This window comes from Lepisma saccharinum, chromosome 6 (genome assembly GCF_977018435.1).
Source record: "Lepisma saccharinum chromosome 6, izLepSacc3.1, whole genome shotgun sequence".
NCBI classification, from domain to species: Eukaryota; Metazoa; Arthropoda; class Insecta; order Zygentoma; family Lepismatidae; genus Lepisma; species Lepisma saccharinum.
Window position 1 is genome coordinate 50,883,100 of NC_139234.1, and position 26,497 is coordinate 50,909,596.

A 26,497-nucleotide genomic window follows, 5' to 3' on the forward strand; every position below is an offset into this window, starting at 1 on the left:
CCTTGGCGTCGTAGCCCGTTGTTCTAACCACTCTGTCACTTAGGTCGGCCGACTGGCGAGAAACATATTCTTGGACTCGCGCACAACTGTTGCCGATTGCGCAGCTGTAAAAATATATAATTTTCATTCTCTTGCGATTTCAAAGTGCGCCGTAATTTGCTTTCAAATGCGTCACTTCTCCACAATACGTCGGGACTGAGTCCTAGCCCTACGTCTCTAGTGTAGTGTGACGTAATATCGTTTACTCGTTCGTGTTAAACTTCAGAGACCTCTGCAGGAAAATCTCAACATTAATACAGCACGGCTACCAAGCACTAGTTTTTCTACTATGATGGTCTATTGACGTGTCTGACCTCACTACCAACACCTCCTGCCTTTAGTGTGCATCTTTTGGAATCCGTTCTGGGAACTTAAAACATGTTAAGTGAAACGTATGTTTGACTAGATTCGTCGTAAATTAGTCTCTTATGCATCGCCGTTGGGATTTGTTGTGGTTCTGGGAGTGGATTAGAGCAAGGTTCTGTTCTACGTCGCCGGTTATTTCTTCGGAGGTGTGATGACCCAGGGACGTGAAGATTTCGACATACCAATTGCCAAAACAATGTCTACTATCTTGCTGCGAACTACCCGTATCTTAAGCGAATATGATTTGACGATGCCAACTTCAACCGCTTCCGAGAAAGATGAGTCAAAGTTGACGAAGAAAAAAAAGGCTATAACTGAATTTTTGGATGCTTGGGAATCGAGGAAGGAATGGACTACTCTCTCGAACATTTCAACAGGTATTTAACGACTGTTTGTAGATACCTTGAGTGGGGAAAAGTGCAATTAGCTACTATCGGATTAAAAATTATAGAGACTCGATGTTGGACTCCAATTAAAAATTAACCAGTAAACCTTCAAAAATACGAGTTACATCAAAATTTCGTCTTGAGAACCAAAAAAAAGGGGGGGCCGGTTTCTTGGAGTTTTGTAAACAATCGCTCTTTATGAAATCCTATAAATCAAAAACTGATTGATTATGGTGCAGGTAGAAAGGTTTTAAACATAAATCTTAATTTTCAGATTTTCAAAGCTTTGTCAGAAAACCTTTATCATCAATTTTGCGAGACTAAACTTTTTCTTAGTATTGGGTAGTCCTACAAATACGAGTAGCTACGATATTGGTCTTGTTTGGAAGCTCATTGAATCTGTTTTTCAATCCATTAACGTTGTCAATTCACTTTGATAAACAGATTTTATGCAGATTTTTATTCAGCGGAGTGAAGATGAGCGCGGTACGTGCCAACACGGCACACAGCGATATCCGTTAAACTGTGGAATCTGCATGCTGTCATTGCGAGCAAAACTAAAGTTCAACTACATGTATACCCAACGACAGTTACAATATTGGTTGGACAGAATACTTAAAAATTGTTGTTACAACGGAAGGAAAGGTCGTGGTGTAGTGGTTAGAGTTCTCGTTCGGGCTGCTAGTGGTCCCAGGTTCGATTCTCCTTACGAGTTGTTCTCTTTCTTTAGTTCATTTTTTATTAATGAAGAGCATGGTGACATTATTTGTAATAGCAGAGTAAAGTCGTTACATTGTTTTGCATCTGGAATTTATATATACGTATAAGAAAAATGAATTGACACACGTTCAAAGGGATATTTTCATGTATAGGATCGTGAATTATGATTCTCTAACGATAACTGTGTACTGCTTCAAAGACATTCACAAATATTAATGAAATAACTATTTATATTTGTGGCAATTCAGGACACACTAATTTTACGTATTTTCGCACTCGAGTTCAATGCAAAGATACCTCCACAAATATCGACTGAAAAGTTTTCATCATGTGCAATTCTCCATATATGTTTTCGCCGATTCGTACTACACGTGCCTTTGTTTTTACGAACAAGTATTCTTTGCACATTACATGTAGGAGGAGAGTTGCATCTACATTTCACATTTGGCAGCTCCTACCTGCTTTCAGGAGCGAGAGCTTGTAGGGTAGTAGTTAACGTTAAGGATTGTCAACCTGATGGTTGTAGGTTCAAACCCCTCCGGTGGCAGCAAATTTTCGTAAGTTTTAGACATATCCCATTGTGTTTATTGTCCACACCGTGTAAAACGGAATGATTCAGTTTGGAATTAACGATGGGGGAGGGGAAATATATAATTACAAAATCTCCATTTCAATGAACCGAGAAGTGTATAAAAAGTGGATAATTCTTATAAATATTAAAATTACATTCATGTTTTTAGTGATATAATCGCAGGCAAAATCAAAGATCTTACGTGGAAGATTTTTTCTTGCTCTGTACTCAGCCATGAGGCATTTCGCACCGATCTAATACATTCTCTAATACATTTTAAATGTTATTGAATGTTTCATGTCGATAATTTGATCAATGCATCTATTCTTGACGCCGAAACGATATTTTCTGCAACTACCTCTTCTCCCGTCTCCAGTCCCTTCTGTTCTTCTCTTCTCTTTCTTCATTCACCTTCTTCTCCTCTGCTTTTATCTCATATCGCCTTCCCTACTTTTCTCGCATCTTGTCTCCATCTAACTCTTCTCCACTCATCTTATCTCCTCTCCTCTCTTCGATTTCTCTTCTCCTCTTCTTTTCGTTCTTCTCTCTCTCTCTCTTACTCTACTCTCCACTCCCCTCTTCTCGTCTCCTCCCCTCCTCTACTCTCGTTTTCCTCCTCTCTTCTCTTCTTTGCTCCATTTTCCTCATCTCTCCTCGAATCTTTTTCCTTTCTTCTCACTACTTCTCTTCTCTTCGTCTATCCTCTCTTTCTTCTCACCTCTACTTTTCCTCTTCTCCTTTCGCTTTCTCTGTCATCTTTCGTTTCCTCTCACCTCTTTTCCTTTCTGTGGACTCATCAGGGATGAAATGCTAGAAAACCTATATTTTTTTCTTTCAGAAAGAATTTTGTCATTTGCAATATAATAGTGATATTTTTATACAATAATACTTTTTTTTTGTTTCTTTCGCGTATTTCATAAATATATATTCTGCATGTGGCAACCCTAAAATTGAGCCTAACTCTACACGCAACCCATCAACGCCTTGCGTAAATTGGGTTGCCTAGTTTAAAATTTTAAAATGTCGTTGTCCTAAAACTTTTGAGAAACAGTGTACATTATCACTTTACTTTTTTGGAAATTGTGTACAGCAATACATAAAATGATGGATGAATAGTAATGAGACAGCCTATTGTGCATGGTAGAACTCTTCTCTCCGGTTGGGAAGGAACTTTGAAGCTGTAAGACTTTGGGAGAAATCGTAAAGAGGAGATGTTCCTCAGGTTTGCGTGTTTCAATTCAAATACTACTCGTTTGTCTGAAGATCATTCTCGGAATTAATATTTTACCCTCTCTGTTATTTTGCAGATCCGAGATTGGCTTACGTTAGAGGAAGAAATGTTGCGACAACAAACAGTAACGGTCGGTGATCTGGATGACATTCGGCAAGTCCTCGACAAGCAGAAGGTAAGTCTGCATGCTTCTCTTGTTTGAAGTTTTCATTTTGCAAAATTCCAATGTACTCTATTCCACGCTAAAGGATTTACCAGAAAGGCACATTAGGGCTTCCCCGATGACGTGGTGGTAACGCCATCGCCTTGTAATCAAAAGGCTCCGTGTGTGGTTCGTATCTCACTTTCAACTGTAGGTCCATTCCTGATTAGCTTATCTTTGCATAAAGTGGATTTGAATGAGACTTTTACAGTTAGGCGTGTTAGAATCGAGTTTGATCTCGCTGTTGGTAATCCTAGATGAGCGTCTTCATCCCCCCCTCAATCACCCTTGGCGCACGCTGAGTTACTAGTATCTTTGTCGACACCATAATCTTCGTCTCTTACCACATCTTAGGTTACTGATCTGAATGGTGCCAATACATTAAATGCATCAAATCTATTAATGCATCAGAAACACATTGATGTAGTAAAGTGTGTTTTATGGTTTTTCCAAGAATTAGCTTTACAGTGTGATGCATTTTTTGTATATTTGTAAAGGTAACCCCAAAGTGCATCGTATGAATGTGAGGATGCATGAAGGTACAGCTGGACATAGAAATGACTGTTTTAAGTTCACTTTCTGCACAGGCAGGCTAATCGTGACAGATTACAGATTAATGTTGTATCCGAACTACTACTTGCACACACTGGGTATGACCTTACTTGGTTGGTTAATAGAAAAATACGCTTATATTTCAATACAGAACAGCGATAGGCAGAGGATTTTCGTTTGATTTCTGGTGATAAAAGTATTTTTTTATATATAGCTTTAATATTTTCAGAGACCTCTCATACTTTTCAGCCAAGCACCCTCCTCCCTCGAATTATTGGAATATCGTATTTTTCTGGTTGAAAGTCTCGTGTTTGTTGTAGAGGGTTTCAATATCCCTCCTTCTCTCGCTGTACTTTTTCCTGAATCACTCTCCAGCCCTCCATAGCGTACCAAAAGTTGGCAAAATGCATTTTCGATAACCGGAAGCAATGATTTCCGATGAACTCTTGGCAACATTTTTTCATTTGAAACTCATTTTTGCACTGCGTGAAGCATGGAAGGAAAAAACGGTGCTTTGGTTCGAAATCTGTTGACTGTATATTACCCAAAAACACCACAGAAAGTATAATTAAAGCGATATAGATGAATTGGTGTAAGGGTGTTTGCAATATCCATTCGCTATCCCGTTTTTTCACCTGATTCTTTGAATTACATCCGTTGTAAGGGGGCGAACTTCTGAAAAGGCAGTCAAATGTCAAGTAGTACACCCCTGGAACTGCATGATTACAGCCCAGAAGCCTGACCCAACAACCTCTCTACTCCTCTGTGTGGGGTGTATATTCTGCGTATTGTCCACGTGTACTTGCATTTTTCTTGCATGTAAGCACCATTAATGTCCCGCACCGTGGCCGTGCGTCATGCTTTGGGCTCCGACTACGGGACGCACGCTGGTTCGAGTCTCCTGGGGGCAAGCTTAACAATTTTTCTCCTGAGATTTCGGCCTGCGTATTGGACCGGTGAACACCCACCATCGTGAGGAACTTGGGGAGCTACGAATGAGTAGCGTAACCCGGTCGTGGAAACCTCCAACGACTGGGGGTTCGTCGTGCTGACCACACGTCACCGCGTAACTGGTTGTATGATTTCCAACCCCGGCAGTCGGTATAGGCCCTGGCCCTCACGGGCTGTTGCGCCATGGGTTATTATTGTTATAAAGTACTATTAATCGTTAAGATTTGCCGTAACTGGCACAGAATCGAGATATTACTATGCAATCGATAACGTGTGATTTTACTACGCAACTGAAATGAGGTCAATAATTTGGGTTTATGATAAATTATTGCAAAATTGACGTGTCTAATTTGGCATTAATTGGACAGAATTTTGGCGTACACGCAGTGTGCAATGCAATACATACGCGCCATTATGTATGCTGCTCATTGTTATGCCACTTTCCTACCTTTTAAAGGTAACTGCGTAGAAGAGAATAAAAGTAAGATATATTTTTCGGAATGGGCTGGAATTATAAAGGTGGATACATAGTTGCGTTCTAAGAGGACAGAATACACAATATAATATTTCTTAATTGCCTTCGTTTTAACGTTGCAGTTACTACCCCCGTTCTTTACTGCTTTCATTTTTACAACATTTCTTAGGAGGCGTAAGCCCATCAGCCCCCCTCTTTTATGTACGCCAGTGAGGATGAATGATGCAACAATTTCGCTCACCTAGCCACCACGAATAATATAATATAATTGGCTGACAATTATAGTAAAGGATAAAACGTGACCGTCTTTTTCGCAATCCATGAAAGTGTGGGCGGAGTATTGTGATGATCACACCACGCTCACTCTTGTACGGACAATACCAAGTACTTTCAAGGTGCTTGTTTAATATCAATAAAGGTTGTACGTATTTATGATTAGTAGAATATCTGTCAAGGGATAAAAGTCTGGATTCGACCATAAGGGGAAAGTTTGTTGCACTGGAGACATTTCATTCTTTAGCCTCTTTTGTGGAAATTCTTTCTGGATTTTAATTATGGTTCTTTCTTGAACAACGATCAACCATACTTGTGAGTTTGACCCGCCAGCTATCATAAGAATGCTAGAAATAAATTCTTAAAGGGTGGGGAAAAGAAAGTCCTCTACCCCCTTTTCAAGAGAACAACAAAGCTAGAAAGTTGGTCTCTCTCTGAACTTTTGACTTGTTAATTGGGCTGGAATTACAGGATAATTCTTTTTTTTTTAAAACTGAAAGATTCGTCAATTTGGCTGGAAGAAATATCTCAAAGGTTGCAAAAAAAATCCTTCTGTGACGCACTAAGTCGATTTCTTTCATCTAAAGGTCTGGTTTAATTAAAGAGAAATGCCTTAGCGAAATTAAAATCCCCCGTCCCCCTCCTCCTCAGTATCATTCTGGGCTACAGAAAGAGAAGATGCCGACAGTACGTTAGACGTGTTAAGTAAATTTTATCTCACTTGAGAATTGGACATTGTTGCGGTATGAAAGAAATATTTGCCAGTATGAAACAATTTGTGGGTATGCACACCGGCGCCGGTATCCATATTGATTTCGGTAATTGTCCGCCGCTTTTCTTCCTTTCTACATTAATCGCGACGAAATACAATAGAATTGTGCGAGAAACACCTGGGAATCAAACCTAGGACCTCGGCTACGCGGGACATTATGCTAACCATATCGCCATATAGGGCGGCTGGTACCTGAAGATCGTTTCTTAAAATTATTTACAGAAATCTGTTTGCGTGGTCTAGAGGTTAGCGTAACGTGTTAATTCCGCTCTAGTAAGGAATAGTATGAGTAATAATTCCCGCAGTTTCGTATATTTTTAACATTTGTCTTCAATTTAGCATGAACTATTTATTTTTTTGGAAAATAACTTGTAGAATTTATATACGCTTAAATCTACGGTGTATGCTATCTTAACAATTTCGTGTTTGATTCAGAGGAAGTAGCATAATTACACTTAATTCATGTGTCCTGGGCATATTAACTTCGGTTCCCATAATTGTATTGCAGCAGACTGTCTCCGTATGTCGTAATCTTTCTTTAGCCAAGATTATTCACTACAATTTAATATTTTTGTTCAGATTTAAATATTTTGTAACATATTAACTATTAGCAATACTTTTTCTTATGCCACTAGACCTGTCATCTATTGTTCATTCTATGAACTATGAGTTCCTCAGAACAACGTTGTGTAGGAACGAAATTACGTGTGAACAAAGCCGAGCATGAATGCTCTTTCTCACCTTTAAGTGTTAAATCTCTTTGACATATATTCGTTGATATTCTTATCTAATCTCAATTGCATCCCGAATCTTTCACAAGATAAAAAAAATGGGGTTGCGATGTTGAAAATAAAGAAAACACGAAACACACATGCATACTTTACTTACTACATAAAAATAAAGCAATCAAGTTTTAATAGACTTCTGCGAAAATATGCTAAAGAAACTAGAGAATACTACTGACTTGCTCCATTTTTGCGTGGTGGTTTCACCACAACCACCTTATGTTTTGTAAGCTTGTTGAAGGTAGGCCAATGACTTACATTGCATCTTACAAAAGAAGAAACAATCCTTAACAATAATTCTGGCGCGGGTGATCCTTGTAAGGACTTCCCTCAGTACAGAAAAGTAAATTCGATTAGGATCAATGACTTGCCTGTTGTAAACTGTAAGAGCAGTCTCACTTGAGTACCTAAAATTATATGGTAAATTTGACTATGTGGTTTTAATAAGCCATAACGTAACATGACACTACAAGAGTTAATGGTGTTTTTGGTTGAAAACATCGTTTTTGAAAACTGGTGCGGAAACACCCCTACGCTCCCCCGTGGCGCCGCTCCTGGCCATCTAACAGTTATAAATATCATATCTAACCTCAGAAACTTGAAAGTTTACAGCAGTTATGGTTGCTATAATATTTGGGACTCCTAAATTACGCAATATATTCTTAAAATTTTTATTTTAAGCTTTTGTTCCAATATATGCCGCAATATTACTGGGAGTTTAGTTTCCTATAGCCTTCTTTAATTTTTTTCTCGGCAAGCGTTTTGAAGGTAATTCTACGGGATATTTTGAACGGTGTCAGTGGCGGCGATTGGGTGGGGGGCGAGGGGGGCAGTTGCCGTCCCCACTTCTCGCCACTTTTCCCCTCGCAGTATGCTAAACCTTATCTACAAAGGGAAATATACTGTCTTTGCTCCCCCCAGTTTTGGCACCTTTGCCCTTCCGGTTTTGGAACCCAATCGCCGCCACTGAACGGTGTATATATGTTTTTGTGTTGTACTTCTTGAGAAGGTTTAAAGAACACTGTTAAGGACTCAGGTTATATTATAAAGGAACATCAGATGAGAGGATAGAAATTGTAAGATATATTACTATCTACGAGAAGAAAAACACCCCGCCCTCACGCAATCATTGGGCACGCCACTGTTTTAGAGCTAGATACTTTTTTTTTTAGAAGTTTACGTTACCGTTTCATTTTTTCAGAGATCGTTAGAGGGAAGATGCAGTTTTCACTAGCGATCTCGTGCGAGATCATAACTTCTGCTTCGTGCCTCAACTTATTACTTTCTTCTGTTCATTCAGCGTCCTATTATTTCTAAATCTTGTGGCTTTTTGCTTTAAAATGTAGCATCGAGAGTGCGAGTTATGTTTTGGTTAATCCATCTTGCTTTCATTTGTCAGCAGCAACCTTTCCCGAACGCTTCCGACATCTGGCGGTACGCACCCGAACTAAGTGCTGCGTGTCTGGAAGATTGTGCGCAGATCGCCAGAGACGTACAGGCGGGTTTGCTCGAACTTCAGGTCTGTACCACAGGTTGTTGCCTTCTGCTTCCTCACACAGATTAATCACATAGCATCTTCGGATGTGGTAATTAGGGAAAAAAGAAAAAAAATGCTTGCATGCTTTGGATTCTGGTCCCAATGGTTATCTCTTCTCTCTCTCTCTCTCTGTCGCATTTATTCACTTTTTCCGCTTCTTCTTATGTCGTTGGATTCTCTAATCTGTTCGAGCTACATACACGTAACTTTATTCGCACTGCACCTACTTCCTTCAGAAGTATGTTTAAAGGTTGTGGTGTGGTTTTATGCTGGCGCGATTTTCGGTTTTTTACCAGATGTGAGAAGTGTTGCCAAATTTCTAAAAATGGTTGCAATTAATTCATCTTAATTCATATAGGTATCCATATACATGCTCAAATTTCCTTCAAACTGCACTTGATACAAGTCTGAAGAGATGTAATTCGTTCTCGTTAGATGGCGATAAATGAAACGTATAAATCTCAAATGATTTTCACGAGCTAGAACGTTGAAGAAGACTGTGAATTTATTGAAAGTATTGACGTTGTTAACTATGAAATTATATGTTCGGAAAGGAAGTAAGAGGGTGTAAGAATTAATTAAGATGTGAAAATATTTACATGTAAAGAACTGACTGATGAATTGTGATTCGTAGATAAGTAGTATGACTTGCACTTGACCCTAACAACGAAGAGCTATTAACATTGAAGGCGATTTTAGAAAAAGAAACGTGGGTTGTATTTAGTTACTCGGAAAAATTATTTCCACTAGAATTAACTTAAGTGTCTAGTTAAATTCGATTCTGCTATGCTATTTTACGTCGATTTTCTGCCACTTTTGGATGATAGCGACGTTGAACCTACTTGGATGATTGCGACGATGAACCTACCGTTGGGAGATGTAACTAGAGGTACTTACTAAACTGATCAATAGAGTTGTTTTTTAAATAACATTGCTGTGGGTTGAATTGTAATTGCCCAAAAACAAAGCATGTGTCAAAAATAACATCTTTGAAAAAATACCCGCATTGTTTACTCATTTTCTGAGATGTAATCGTCTGTCTTCTGAGGTAGCCTGCCCCACCTCCGTGGTGGAATGGTTAGCACATCGCGCTACGACGCCAAAGGTCTCGGGTACGAATCCCGGCCTGGACATGGGTGTTTTTTTGTGTATCTTCATCAGTTTTATCATATCATCACTAATCTTGTGATTGGCCAAAAAAAGTGGCAGAGAAGCGAAGTAAAATTAATCAAATCAATCAATCAACCCTTCAATAGTATGTTCTAATCTCTTATAGCCCTTGAAAGTGTATCCTCATTGTGATTGTCTACTAGACTACTACTACTACTACTACTAGACTAATAGGTAGATGCTTTAGGAAGAGAGAAAAAAGTTTACCAACGCCTTTGTTTCATTTCTCTCCATCTATTTAAAATAAAAAAAAAGTTGTTGAAAAGATTCTCTCGGGTTATCGACAAGGTGAGTTGTGTAATGGATTGGAATCTTTTCCACAACTCACCTCGTCGATAACCCGAGAGAATCGTTTCATCATTCGTCGTCAGGAAATCCTCAATACTTACTTTAAAAATTTGTTACCTGAGAGCGGAAATATGGTTGGCAATAATATTATTTCTATTGGAGCACAGTGTACTCCCTTCCCCTCCAAAGATGGCGCATCTATGCCTACAAGGAATATTTTGAGTTTGGGGTGTGCTCAAGCGAAACTAAACACGAAACCATTTTCATCACAAATATACAAACCATATATTCTACATCAAGGAATCTTGAATTTGTTTCCGTTCATATACAATTTTATCATCATAACACGCTTTCCTGTGTATCCTTTTTTTATGTATTTTATGTGGGGTCAATTTTTTTTCGAGCGGTTACTAGAAAATTTTATGGTGTAGTTGCACGACACTAAATATCATACAAATAAATACAGATTTGGGATAATATTATTTATTTATCGATTTTTCCTTTCTTGCTTTGGTGGGAGTAGGTGGGGATCGACTGGTGGTGTTCGCCCCCCTCCGTCAACCCCCTCTTCTGCCCTCAATTTTTGAACACTGTATACTTTAGCATCCATCAAATGCATCGTTTGTAACGACGAAGGACGAACGTACCTACTTGTCAGGGAATATATGAATCGGTTAAATTAATGTTTCACTTATTTTTTTAAATTTTTTTTTAGAAAATTAAATCTCGTTCAAAGTGGAGAAGAAATTATATTTGAGCACTTCAAGATCAATCCGTAGGGCGAGATAGTAGAAAATGAAATAAAGAGGAGAAAGAAGGGAATACAGAGTAAAAGTATAAGAAAAGGAAAGAAACAGTGAGAGATTGAGGGAGATGAAATGCAAGAGACAGTGAGAGATTGATAGAGAAGCGTGGAATGAGACCAGTGACGTGCCCAGGATTTTCCAAAGGGAGGGGTTATATATACTTTTTCTTGGTATTCAGCCCTCATTTTTCATATTTTCCTACCGTTGACGTTCTTTTTTTTAGGAATACTGGGCGAAAGGAGGCGGGTTATAACCCCCATCAACCCCCTCTTGGGCACGCCACTGAATGAGACAAAGTGATTGTCAACATAGGAAGGAAAGTGAGAGTTCGATTGAGTTCAGTAGTGTGAGAAGAAGAAACAGAGAGCGAGAGGAAAGGAGAGATACGAAGAGAGGGGAAAAAGAGATTGAGAGGTTGCATTTAGGCAGTAGCGTACTCGGAATTTTTTTCTGGGGGTGCTGGAATTATAAAGGTGGATGTTAGGCAGCTGCATTCTACTAGGGGTGGGGGGATACACCATAAAATATTCCGTAATGACCATTTTTAACCTTCGGTTTGAAAGTTGTTCGAGGTCAAAAATGTTAATTGGGTAGCCATTTGAAACGGCGGAGATTGTCCTCGTATTTACCACTTTGGTTTACTCAAGTTCTTACTCCTTTCATTCGATAAATCTTTCATTTTTCTAATTTCGGAGGGGGTTGTAGCCCTATCAGCACCCCCTGTGTACGTCAGCGCCTTTAGGGTTTGGGGAGAAGGGTTAGCAGAGGATATAGAAAAGAAATACAAAGCAATAGGAATATGAAAATATAGAAATGAATGTAACAGAAAAAGCTACAGTTTTATCGCGGAGAGCTTTCAGAGATAGAGAAAGAGGGAGACAGAAAGAGAGAAATATAGAAGCAGAGGAAGACAAAAAGAGAGAGAGAGAGAGATAGAAAAAGAGGGAGACAGAAAGAGAGAGAGATAGAAAAAGCGGGAGACAGAAAGAGAGAAATATAGAGAAAGAGGGAGACAGAAAGAGAGAGAAATATAGAAGAAGAGGGAGACAGAAGGAGAGAGAAATATAGAAGAAGAGGGATACAGAGAGAAAGAGAAAGATAGAAAGAGAAATATAGAAGAATTGGGAGACAGAGAGAAAGAGAAAGATAAAGAGAGAAAGAGGAAGATAGAAAAGGAGGGAGATAGAAAGAGAGAGATAGAAAAAGAGAGAAATATAGAGAAAGAGGGAGACAGAAAGAGAGAGAAACATGAAGATAGAGAGAGAGAGAGATTGAAAAAGAGGGAAATAGAAAGATAGAAAAGAGGGAGACAGAAAGATAGTTAGGTAAGGAGAGAGAGAGATAGAAAAATAGGAAGATAGAAAAGAGGGAGTAAGAGAGAGAGAAAGAGAGAAAGGAAGAATGTCTGTGACAAGATAAGATGTTTAGTGTGTGAAAGGGGAGAGAGAGAGAGAGAGAGAGAGAGAGAGAGAGAGAGAGAGAAAGTAGTTTGTCTATTTCCCGCGGAAGTCGCTTCGCCGTCATTTTTTGCCTTTGCATCTATTCTTAGATGGTTCAGCGCAGGAGGAGAGGCAAGAAGGAAAAAATGTCTCGTGCCGGCTCTACGTTACGTGTGTTCCCCTCTGTCGGCAGTTCTCCGAACTTGACCTCTCGCTCTGATCAGGGCCTCAGGTGTGTCGTGATGGCGGGGCACTGGTTCTCCAGTCTTCCCCCGCCAGCGAATTGAAAATCAATACGGCGAGTTCATGGTCGGCCGTTCGCGCGGCATTTTGCCGGCGGAAGTTTGGCAACGTCGCTTAAAGGCGCGTGCTCGGCTGAGTAGCACGGGGTTACGTTTTCCACTACTCTGGCTCTTACCGGAAACGCTTTCCATTGAGAAGAGGATTTTTTCCTTTTCCTTTTTGACGCAATAACTCTTTCTTTTTTTGGATTTGTCGTTGACGTGTAACCCACGTGTAGGCTACCGGTCTCATCGTGAGATATCATAAACCGCTCAATTGTGATATAAGGTTCATACTTTTGAACGTACCTTTTCTTATCAGGATACAAGTCGTATAATCTTCTTTCTCTCTCTTCTTTTCTTCTCTCTACCTCTCAATTTTCTTCCGGTTTCTTACGTCGTTCAGCCTTCTTGCTTTCATTTTTCTCTTTACCTTTGTCCTTTTCTCCTTCCAGTCAAAACTTTTCCCTCTCTCTTTCCTTGCTAGCTTTCAGCTCTTATCTTCTCGTCTCCCTCATCCATTTTCTTCCCGCCTTTTCCACTTTCTCTCTCTAGCTCTTTTTTATCTTTACCTCTGTTATCCCCTTATTTTATTCCTGAGTTTCTTCTTTCCTATTTTCTTGATCTTTTCTTCATCCATTCGCCGCCTTCTCCCTTATTTCTCTTCTCGCGTCTCTTCATATCTATTTTCTCATTTTCCAATTCATTTTCCTATCTTATTTTCCAATTCACCAATTCTTCGACATTCCTATTTCAGTAGCGCTCTCTTTCTTATTTCTCTCCCTTTGAATCTGTTTCTCTCTCTTTCGTTTTCTCCCTTCTTCTCTTTTTTGTTCCTCTTTCTCTTTCCTTGTATCTCTCTCTATTCTTTGTATCTTTATCTCCATCTGTACATAATTTGTTACAAATTTAATATTGTAAAACACAGACCTTTCCATTTTAAGGTGGATTATTTAAAAACCTTCAACTGAAAGCTATTCGCGATAAACAAACCCTGATCAACAAGTTTTCCCAAGAAAAGTCTGTAAACAGGATGCACCTCATCTCTGCACTTGAAAAGACCTGTGACATGATTGATGTACGATTGGTAACCAACATTCACCAAAAACATTGAGGTTTGGACCAACCTACACGCGGTTTCGCAGCGAATAACAATGCCAGAACGCGTCTTCCCAACATTCCAGTAACTGGAAAACATGCTGGAGACACACAGACTCCACACACATATACACAGTGGGCAGGGGAAATGAAAATGTTCTCTCCGCATACTTCAGACTACGAAATTTACGCGGATTAATTTTAGCGCTTTTGGCGGAAACTGGTTCTTACTCGCTCGAATATCCTCTTCTCAGTTGCTGTCACGCAACAGAGATGCCAACCCTAACGTAATTCTACAATTTTTGGTTCCGAACTTCGCCTGTTGATGGCAAAATGCAATATGCAGTCGTGAGATCCTTTTTTGAAGCTGTCATTTTTCGACACGCGGCAGCAAATATGAACAATAGATTTTGACTGCATATTTATTATCCGAGCCTGTTTCTCATCTTAATAAGACTGCGGGTAAGTGAAAGATTTTAATTCGTTTTGCGCATGACGTAATGTGAGTATAAAGTGCTTGTGCGAACTTGCCAAAGACTAGCACAACAACAGTGTTGCAGTAAGTAGTATCAAATGTCAAAGAAAAAGCAGTTACATCAAGACATGCACTGCACATCATGATAATTGCAAGTATTAGTTTAAGAAACTGTAAATGTATTCATAGGCATGACAAAAATATCGGAACGAACGTTTTTTTACTCAAATTCCTATGTTCACTTGTAATAGTTTGATATATACGTTGTGCAACACTATTGCATAGTTTTACGTACCTGTTTTATGGATACGGAAAGATTACGCCAAGATTGTGGCATAAGACCGCAAATTGATCCTCCTTCTCTCAACCAAGACGAAGTCGTGGTACAGGAACCAGTCTGCTCACCAGACCTGGCCCTCTCCTCCCCCTGGACACTATTTATCCAAGGCCAGGATGAAAAATTATTCAACAGACTGAATTTGAAATTTGATGAATGCTCTCTTTTCGCACCAATAAGGCCCTTATTGCGAATGCAATTGCACTTTTGCTCGACATTGATGTCAAAGTGCATAGGACGGTTATGCAATACCGTCTTACATATTATGAGTCTTTCATATTCCTCTATGTAACATCTTGGATGATTATAATGGAGAATGCTGCTGGAGTCGTTCGACTTCTACTTTGAATCGTACAGTCAACCCTTTCCAGAACCCACCTGGTCGATTGAATCAAATGTTTCCTAAACTCATGTGGCCAACTGTATCAAGCCTTTTCCAATTGACGTGGACGATTATATCAAACTATCAAACTCATCTGGTCAATCCCCCCCCCCCCCCGAACTTACATGGTCAACCGTTTTAAGAATTTCCAAAAGTACCCTGATGGATTGCATAAAGTTTTGTTTTTTACCCTCAACTCACCTTGTGGGTTGTATACTCCCCCCAGAATTCCAGTGATCGATCCTGTGCGAATCTTTGCTTTATTCGTTGCCAAACGAATCTCTCAAAGTTTTCATAGGAGGCATAAAAAATCGTAATATAGCTGCAATTTTAGTTTGAGAGTTCGGTGTCAGAAGGCTTGTCTCCCTGCTACCACATAACATGTCTATGTGCGTTTTCAGAGTTTGTGTCAATACCTAACACTGCGTACTGCCGACACCACTTTTCCGTGCTGGGAGGTTGGCAACACTGCCCTGTAATGGCGACGAGATTGGGAGAGTGGCGAGAATTTGGGCATTTCGCATATCCCATCCGTTGCAAGAGCGTTTCCATTTGCATCTGGCCACACCGCGCCGTGTGAGTTGTGCATTTAATACACATAACTCGGCTGAATCTTCATTCCTCGTGTACCAGCCTCCTGTAGCACCACTTGGAAACCCATCGTCTCCCGTTTGCAGAGGAAATTTTTAATTTCCAACCGAATTAATTTCGGTTCCTCTCTCGCTCTCTCTGTCTCTCTCCGTGCACGAAAAGGAGGAGCGCAATCAGCAAGAAATTAGATTTAAAAGGACCAGATCCTTATACCTCGGCTCCTGTCATAGAGTTTGAAAAATGAAGGAGTTATATTACATTCTTCCGCGTTTTCTTTAAAAACCACCGTCTCCTTTTTCAGCCCTCTTCTTCTTCTCCTAACCCTTTCATTCGTTTCGAGATGAGGGAGAGAGAATTTTGTGCACTTCGGTATTTTCATCTTTTGTGGAAAAGCGTTATTAATGACTTGCGATAGTTATAATCAGACTTTGAAATGTATTTTTGGAACCAGGCAGATGTTTCATTGAATTGTGTGCTTGGAAAGGTAATATAGGATACTTCGGGACATAATTTGAATCAGGAGTATGTCTCTCTCTTGTAGGATAGTCTTCGCAGTTGCTATCTCGAAATGCAAATCTCCATCTAGTAGATAGTCTGATCACCTGAACGACAGTCAATTTTTTTTAAAGGGGAGGAAACCCCAAAATATGCCATCCTCCACCCGCATACTTTCGGAGCTATGCGCTTGTGCCCTGATACCTGAAAATTAACCCACGGCATCAGTTCCGCTAATTTTTTTTTACGGATTCCCTCGCTTTACTTTGATTTATCCTTTATTTTCCTTTTCTTTGTTTCACTGTGGCATTGGTATCAATGACCCAGTGTGAAGAACCAAATGTTTTCGGTTTTCCTGAACAAAGTTTGTTTTACAGTATTAGATGTGTACTAAATATTATTGTCCCTCCAAAGAATATCCCCGCTTACCCCCACAAAAAAACTCAAAAAAGGAAACAATACTGCAAAATTACTAATAGGCTAGGAACAGCTATAGATTGGCAAAATATGCAAATTAAAAAGAATGTAAAACTAACTCCTATTGTATTTAGAATCCTATTCAAGGCATTAACAAAACATGACTTTCCGTTAATCTCTGATCCCCGATCAAATGCACTACTACTGTGTGATGATAGTCATCAAATATTACTACATGATCGTGTCTGCTATCTTCATGAGGAAAAGTTAATGTTTCAGAGGGAGAAGTAGAGGATTTCTTATTGATTTTCCTCCATCGTCCGTATTTATACAGTAAAGTGGCTTGAACAGAAGTTATTTGCTTCTTTCGTAAGTCACGAAGAGGCTACGATCGAGCCACGATCTGTGGGAATCTATAGTCGTTCCTGCCATCTGTTGGCGGTGGTGGGAACTAATTCTTCGTGTTGGGGTACCTTAAAGTGTTTTTTATTGGGAAACTCCATTCGGAACTTTATTGTCCACTTGCCCTTGAGTTTGGGAAGGGCACGTGTTGTATAACTCACATTGTACTTTAAAAAATACGTTGCGTGGCTTCCAATAAGGGAAGGTGGATTCAAATTTCATCCGCACACCTCAGAAACGTATCAATGGTTACGACTGCACTGATTCAAGAAAATAATTTTATTATTTAGATTGGGATCGGTGAATTTTAAGGTACTTATACCTCCACAACTGTCCATGCTTTATTTTATTGTCTTTTTCTTCAGTTCTTTCAGGCAAATTCTGAGGTGACGTATTTCCTTTAGGTGGTATTTCAGTAATATTTTTCACGTGTCTCTTTCTTCTGCTATTACGCTCCAAGTGTGCTTCTGTGGGTAAGTATTTCAATGTTGTTGCGTAAACAGTGGAGAGATGCTTTTAATGTAAATGATGTCACAATCAAAGGATCATACTAATGCAGTAAATCCAATAAGAGGCAGGGTTACCAGTGGTCATATTTTTTTCCTTCAAATTACCGTTTCGCGAGTATCATTATACTACTTCCATGGAAGGTTACATCTTGTGTAACAAGAAGTTGCGGCCAAGTAACACAGATAACACACTTCACGATTATCTTCTTTTCTGTGAGTTGTTAGCCGCCAGTACACAAAGACAAAATACAATGTGATCTTTGTTATCATGGCCACGTCTGAATGTCTCGGCTAATTGAACATATTTGCGGAATTCTCCGCCCTCCACAAAAGATTAAATAGAAAATCACAGCTATAAAATCATCATCACGAAACTTGCTTCTAGTCCAAACTGGTATCCAATATAATCGGATGGATCGAGCAACATGACAATTTTGAAGCAAAATTTTCAGAAATAACTGAGCCTTGTGGTTGCATTTTGAATTTACCTAAGACGTAATGTTGGTCCACGCAGTTTATTTGACTTCAACGTAATTCAACAACAGTTAATCACAAACTACAGTACGTGGTACCGCTATACGACTCCCCATAGCTCTCTGTTGAAAAACTGACCTACAGGACCCTGTGAAGAAACACCGCGCATAACTATAAAGAAAGAGATATAGCAAGTGAGTGAATCAGTGCGCGCTGCTACAAACGACTGATAGCTGCAGCCACGTTTTCTCCTCTCCATGCACTCACTTCCTCTCATGCGTTCATTAGTCGAGTGAATTGTTTTCTTTCGCTTGTCCCACGTACTCTTGGGGCAGAGTATAGAAACACAAATATCACGTGTTGTATTGGCATAATACTTTAATTGTTCTGGAGATCATGGAAATATGTTTTGGTAGATGAGAAGATTGAATTACAAAATATTTGCACTGACAATACACTTAAATTTTAATGGTCGAGAGTTTGTCCTTTTTGTTCATAGATGGTAGCAGAGTGATATATTTCCTACATCTTGGAAAATATAATAAACTGAAAGCTTATATTGCTCTGTGTATTCATGTGTTATCTTGGACTTATTGTGTTCTATATTTAAGAAATGCCATTACATACATATTTTTAGTAAATATATAAGGAGTTTCACAATCATTGTTCTTCTTGAGTAAGAAATCCGTCCTCGCACTTTAATATCGTCATATGATTGTGCGTTTACACCGTATCGTGCATCCAGGTATAATTTTCGTGTTTGTTGCGGAGTTAATGTCCATATGCAAATTGTGAGATTCTTGGGAGCCCTACAAAAGGCATTTTCAAATTTATTTGTTTTTTTCAGATAATATACACGTTGAAGTGCAGCACTCGGTAGTTTTCTTACTATTTTACCCGCCAATTGAACTTAGCGTCCGTCTTAATCGGTAGCACGCAAATGTTTCCTAAATTGTCAGGATACAGGAATATACTTGTTGATATCGGCACAGCCTGTGCGATTTTTTTTGCTTTGAGGGCATGTCATTCATTGCTAGATTCAGGTGTCAGTAGGAAATACACGTTCATTATTAGTATTACCTTATTTTTACTAACAATAAGTAGAACAAAACGTCATAATAACTAAAGAATAAATTATTCATTTCCTGTCACAAATATCTGTATCTGTCGTTCATTGTTCCACCGTTTACATATATTGCATTGTTTTATTTTTCGCGAATTGTTATTGCATTTTGCAAAACGTCTATTAAAATTTTCTTGTGTTACAATAAATTTTATAGCTTTATAAAACCGGTAATACTTCTTGAATCTTCTTGTGCAAGTATTTGATGTGAGAGATGAGATTGAGGTAATGAGACTTTTCGACACGATGCAAACATACATTTCTTCCAACATATAATTTGTTAATATAATACACTGGGATCATAGTATCAGATGTACCGAGGCCGATTGTGCTGGTGATGACTTATTCTTGCTTCATGAAGAAATTATAATTGAAATATATGTGTAAGGTTGTGGGGGGTAAAATCTTCCCTGCCATTGGAGGGAGACATATAGCCCTAGCATCCCTCATGGTAATTCTTACCCTGGGCGTAGATATGCGTTTTACAACCCCAACAAGTATGATTGGTATAGTTATACGTTTAGGGATGTTTTCAAGCAGACACCCCTTTCCCTCCAAACCAATTTCACTGCTTCCAGTTTTTTCATCGACTTTACCTCATTGCATCCCTTTGCTCTCTGGAAATCCCCCTTTCTTCCCTTCCGCTCCTAGGGAGTTTAGGTCACGTGACTGGCGTCCCCTTCCCCCCTCGCTCCCCCCGGTGCCTGCGTCGCCGTCTCTCAGCGTCCCGATGGCAGTCTGGACGGGAGAACAGCGTGGATACGAACGCCGCCACGCACTCGGTGGAGGACGGTGTCACGTGTCGGCGTGCGTAGTGTTGGTGCTCCGAGTTTCTTGTTGGTGGCGTGTGGTGGCGCTCGCTCTCTTGCTTTGTCAAGTAGTGGTGGCCGAAGATGTGGCATCCCAGTGGAACCTTGCAGCATCGTTTTAACGTAAGCATTTAAGATTTAACTTCACCTTTCCTTGCCCTCAAATCACCCTCTTTTCTGTGTGTGTGTGATGACCCTTCTATTCCTAAAACTGACTGTAATATCTCTGTTTAGTCTAAACTTTCCTCGAAGCCCACTAACTAATCTGTAAAAAAAAGTTTTAATAGTCATAATTTTGATAAACTGCGTGTGTGTGTGTGTGGTTGTATTTTCAGCACGGTCAGTTTCTACCATGCACGAGCATTTATATGTAAAATCCCCAGTTGTACGCACCATTTCTCTCTGAAGTAATTGTTTTTACGGAGTTTATAGTATGAAATGCCATTTCAATGACATTTTCAACACTTGTAATGGGGAATTAAGCACTTTCAACATACAAGTATTCGGGATTTCCCAACTGTTCGGAATCCGAAAGATCAGTAAATGATTTCTTGGAATAAATATTGCCGCCTTCTGTGGAGTGGTTACCGCATAAGTCGACAGGGGTACCACATTCGAATCCCGGCCTTGGCATGGGTGTTCTTTGTCGAGTGTCCCTCATCACCCATCCTCATCGTCGCGATCAGACAAAAGTGGCAGAAAGGCGACGCTAAATGACAAGAAAATCAAATCGTATCAGATCTGAATAGATAATGAGACAGATCGCCCCCCCCCCCCGAAACCAGTATCGAATTTTCGGGAAGTACACATGCGCAGCGATTTGATAAAAAAACTGAAGTGTGTGATTATTAGAGATCGCATTTTAAAGGGAAGTATTTTTTAAACACGGATCATGCAATAAATAACAATAGTGTTGATAACTATCTTCCAACAACAAGATTACATGGTTATGACTTTCCTTTTTTTCACGTTTTTCAGCCCATGTATTCTTTTTTCTCTTTTTTAAAACATTTTCTTTTCTGGTCCCTTTATTGACTAGTTCTTCAGCCTACATTCCCTTTTTAAAAAAACATCGTCCTTGGTCCCTTGATTAACAAGATATCAAATATTTTGTACGACTGTATTTTCCCTAACCAAAACATTCAACAATTGTCTATTTGGTGCAGCTTAGAGGAAAGATAGAACAAGCGCCTTCTGCCTTACCTTCCCTCTATGAGTGTTGGTAATATCTAGCACGTTGCAGCGATTGTTGAAACAATGCGATCTGGGCTTACGCAGCAACAAACGCACTGTAAGCGGCACGCCTGTTGGGTTTAAAATGTACTTATCTGCTAGATTTAGACTTTTATTGTGAAGTTTTTTAAAATAGTTTTAACTTAATTGTGTGACAGTGACAACAGTATTGAGTGTCAGTGAAATAGCAAAGCCAGGTACAAGTGGCAGCAAGTTATGGAATGCGGTAAGCTGTTGCAAGGAAGATTAAATCGAAACGGATGGTAAAATTACACTGAGGAACAATAAATTTGCCGCGACCAGAAAACAACCTATTTCTATGTTTTTTGACTTGCTGAACACGAAAATGATGTTCTTTTTTCTCCACCACGTCTAGTTTTTGAAAAAACACGAAATTGAAGTAAATGTGACAAAGCTTTTTTTCCCCATATGATATACAAGGATTCTTCAGGAGATCACGTGTGGCTGTTTTTCCTGCGTAATATGAAGAAAGCATTGTAACGACAACAAAAGGGCAAACATTGTTTTTTATTTTGTTACCCAATATTATGATAAGAGTAGAGAAAAGTCTTTGTTAAAGAGGCAAGGTGACGTATTCTACTGTGTCTTTATCAGTTGCGTTCTGTTCGCTGGAAGTGTAGGTTGTGTGCTTCATCGCAATTGTTTTGTGTATTATTTGAAAATAGTGCAGTGATACCTCGTAAGTGTGTAAATTCACCCAATCTGTTTTACTATGTGTGCAGTGAGTTCACGACAAAATCCCAACGAAACTCAATTACACCAATAGTGAAGAAAGCTTACGAGCTATATTTCGGATGCAATAGATGCTCGCGATATTTACGAGGGTGGTTACATGGTGCCCATCTATCCATTCTCTTCGTTGTTCCCTTGGTATGGCGCGAACCTCAAGATCACGTTACTGAGTGTTACTTCTGTTTAACTAATGTAACGCGATTTTCAAGAAAATCCAAAAAATCCTACAGTATCCAAATTTACCTTCTGCGATAAAACCAGTGCAACATGATAAGACATTACCTGTTCCAAAGCCACCATTGGAATGGTCTTTGGAAGAGGAAACAAACTTCCTCACATGAACCGATATCTTCTCTCGGACATGATCCTGACTTTCAAGAGTCACGGAAGACACGGCATCTTATCACCCAGCCGGAATTAAATAATTTAATACGTGATTTGAACCTTACATAGAAAGAAGCGGAACTGCTGGGTTCAAGACTGCAAAGGTGGAACCTGCTGGAACCAGGGACAAGTATTACATTCAGGAAACGTCAACTAAAATTTTCTTCCTTTTTTTCTATGAATGGGTCCCTGGTATACTGCAACAATGTCACTGGATTAATACAGGAGTTAGGAGAAAACTATAAATCAGGCGAATGGAGGTTGTTCATCAATGCGTCAAAAACTAACTTCAAGGCGGTCCTTCTGCATAATGGAAATGAGAAACCTTCAGTGCCAGTTGCTGATGCGAGTGAATTGAAGGAAACATATGAAAACATTGCTTTGATTCTCACAAGTGTTAGCTACTTCAAACACCAGCGGAAAATCTGTGCTGATCTGAAGGTACTGGGAATTATTTTGGGGATGCAATCAGGTTTCACGAAATTCTGTTGTTTCCTCCGTCTATGGGACAGCAGAGCAAAGGACATGCATTACAAAACTAAACACTGGCCTCCCAGAAAGTGTTGCACACCTGGAGAAAAAAGTGTCTCTCACAAACCTCTTATCGACGACAACAATGTGTTACTCCCCCCCACTGCACATCAACTTGGGGTTAATGAAGGCCTTTGTGAAGGCCATGAACAAAGAAGGAAAAGGGTCTGAGTACTTACGAAGCAAATTTCCTGGTGTAAGAGATGCTAAAATAACGATGGGATATTTGTTGGCCCACAAATCCGGGAGGTAATGAACGATCCCAATTTTGAAGAACTCTGAAGTGAATGTGAGAAAGCAGCATGGGGTGCGTTCAAGGGTGTGTGTCGAATTTTCCTTAGCAACCACAGGGCTCACAATTACTCTGAACTTGTAGAACATATGCTGGCAACATTAAAAAAATGAGGTGCAATATGTCTCTCAAGATACACTTTCTGTGTTCCCATTTACACTTTTCCCCCCTCTAATCTGGGTGCAGTGAGTGACGAGCAGGGCGAACTCTTTCACCAACAAATCGCAGAAATGGAAAAACGTTATAAAGCCAGATGGTCTCCCAGTTTACTAGCGGATTACTGCTGGAACACAGTATCAGATGTTCAACACGCCTGCTACAAGCGCAAATCATACAGAAATACGTTTTGAAGGTGCGTTACTTTAACTGTTTTCTTTAATGATTACTATTTTCCTGCAACTGCAAATTTTAATGCATGTCATAACTAAATCATTTACAATCATATTTGGTATTCTATGAACCCAATGTATTACTAAAATTCACACTATCATATTAAGATTTGGAGCAATATGCTATATTTTACCCTTCTTTCAATGTGCGGTGAAAATTTTTCAAAATTGTTTCCGCCAGAAATGTTACGTGATACAGCATTGTTGTTATGATTTTTGAAATCAGCGCACCCGATTTATTAAAGATCACCTATTTTCATGAAGCGGCAAAACAAAAAGTTTTAATTTGTTCCTCAGTGTTATTAGCTGTACTTTACTTTCGAAAAAAGGAAATTAAAAGGATGTAGCTTATTTTTGCACTCCACTAAGAATATTATTTGAAATGAAAGCACAATATATACCATTGATATATAAAAAGGGATACATTGAAACGAAATTTAATGTATCCCTTTTTATATACCTAGGTATGAGTAATGTATATTGCGCTTTCATTTAAAATAGAATTTTTAGTGGTGCGATAAAAACTATAGTCCTTTCCGCCCCTTTTTTGGCAAAAATTTCCATTTCTTTGTCGTTTTTAGAGGAAAATATTTCCCTTTAAAATCCGGTCTCTAGTGATTAGACTTTCTCGGTGACTTGCAAGGAAAAATAATTTTACTTTTCATTTATGCATGAGAGCTGGTGGACTTTCCAAGATATGGTCTTATTATTTAAGTGGATTTGAAGGTTGAGAAAGTTTTCACTGTAGCACAGTGTAATCAGCTATTTACATAACAATTGTGCTCTGCTGTGATTTGCAAGGAGTAGGCAATGAAATCTAATCATCATGTATTATGATTTTTTTCTGGTACTACAATTTCAAAAATATTTCAGGAGGGAGTGAAGCACCCTTTGAACATGCCCCTCCCCCAAATACATATCTGTGAACTGCAAGGGTCTTGAGGTCGAATCAGTCTCTGATCTTCATGAACAGTCAGTGTAACAATATTCTTCCATAAGAGTTGACCAGACACTTCTTTCTAGACATAGTCACAGATCCCAGTTATTGGCTTTGCCTCTCAATACCCTTCCTTATCCATCCTCTCTTTCCTAACTTGACAATCAAGAAAACATTATAAGTTGTTATGGAGTCATTAAAACACACCCTAAATTCTAGATTCAAATTGCCATGTGGCAGACAAGGCAGATAATGGTAAAAACCAAGGCGCTATGCACGATGCCAGGTTGATTTTCATGGTAAAGTGTAGAAATTTCAGCTGTATTTTTCAAGTCTCAACAGTGTTCATTTTCATCTTAACCCTACCATGCGCTCGATTAAACCAAAAATATACAAAGCAGCTAAATATAGGAAAATGAAATTCTCAATATCCTAACAATTAACTTCATCCTTGCAATAGAAGTTTTCATAGCTCAATCACAGATGGAGCCACAACTTTTAAAATTCTGAGCTTTCTAAAATTATGCGTTCAGTCTCATTAGTGTACCTTTGTATAAAGTGAAAAAATGTGTAAAACAAGGAGCAAATGAACTCCTGTTGACCATTGAAAAAATGGTACATAAGAGTTAAACATGCACTTGTATTTTAGTATTTCTTTGTCTTGTACCTGTTTATATACAGTATAGTCTGGTATGTGGTGAGTATAGAAGCTCCTCTGCTCTCTACTGTTGTAAAGAAACCAGTTCGATATTGTACGTATCACAAAGACCCGAAAGAAGTTTTATTCTTCAATTACAGCCCATCCGACACCCCTGAACTTTGTCTTCAGGCCGTCCTCTTTCCAGTGTTGTTTCTTGTTCAGACTGAAAATTTCTTTATGGTTGCGGACCTCCACGGTGGCGCAGTGGTAGCGTCGTCGCCTTGCAATCAAGGGGTCCCGGTTTGATACCCGGTGGAGGCATGTGGTTCGGATCAATTTAAACTGTAGGTCCAGTTCCGATTAGCCTTACTGTGCATGAAGTGGTCTTAAAACACCAACTCAATCAATCCTTTGTGATTGGCTTTAAGTTTCCTTTTCGGCCGTTAAATTGCCTGTCTTGTTGGATAAAGTATTTAATCCCCGCCCTTTGATGAGAGTTCGAACCTGAGACCTCTGGCTTCGTTGTATGTTACGTTGTCTCCCCCACAGCGGTATGTAGATTTGTCTTATTTTCGGTCCCATAAACAGATGCTAGTATAAAACACACAGTGACTGTATATAACCTAATAGATCTACTCTTGATTATAGTATCAACTCTGCATTTTTCTGTCTGCGGCTGGAACCCACCCAGACTGTCGTCAGTCAATAGGGGTTAATCCCACTTCTTCTGTAGTCGATTTTGCTTTCATCAGACAGACTGTTAATCTTCCCAACTGTTTGTCATCCCTGTTGGGAGATGACGAGAGTGTTTTATGAAATGTTTTAGCTTTTTGAGAATAGATTGTTTTTTTCACTGTCTGTGAGGGAACTTCTAGTTTATTCTTCATTTTTAATGTGTTGTGTTTGTCTTGTGCAAGTCCCTTTAAAACCTTGCACTTTTAGCCTTTCTCAAGGGACTTTTTACACCTTGTTTTAATTTTTAAATAAGGCTTTTAGATAGGATGTTATTTCCCCATATACATTGAAGGGTGCAAAAGAGCCATACGTGCCAACGTACCCAACCATTTTAATTCAATCCATCAATCTTCTGTAGTCGAGAACGAGCATGTGTGGGCTAAACTTCCACGCTCTATGTCCGTCAATCCACAGTGCAATGCACATGGAACAATTTTACTTCTCTACATCAGAATGTAAAGGTGAAAAAAATTATTTCTCAGCAGTCGCAATCGCAATCGATACAACGTGGCCAGTTTTCGATCGCCCTTAGCAAACAGTGAAAAGTGTTGAGATGAAGTTCAAGTAGCAAGAACGTTCTGGCATTATGTACAAAACACGTGTACTGGCAACCCTGCCACTCGAAGCACAGAGTCGTGTCAATAGAA

The 26,497-nt window shown here is 39.3% G+C and overlaps 1 protein-coding gene across 16 annotated transcripts in view; it reads left to right on the plus strand.

Moving 5' to 3' along the window:
- The window catches only part of Dys (Dystrophin), a 1,073,030-nt gene that overhangs the window by 498,213 nt on the left and 548,320 nt on the right, over positions 1-26,497 (plus strand). For 12 of the 16 annotated variants that reach the window (XM_083123868.1, XM_083123876.1, XM_083123873.1 and 9 more), the window contains 2 exons: positions 3,390-3,488; positions 8,723-8,842. In XM_083123868.1, coding sequence (XP_082979994.1) covers positions 3,390-3,488; positions 8,723-8,842 — 219 coding nt within the window. The remainder of the gene's footprint in view (positions 1-3,389; positions 3,489-8,722; positions 8,843-26,497) is intronic. The other 4 variants (XM_083123874.1, XM_083123878.1, XM_083123879.1 and 1 more) reach the window with 2 other exon arrangements.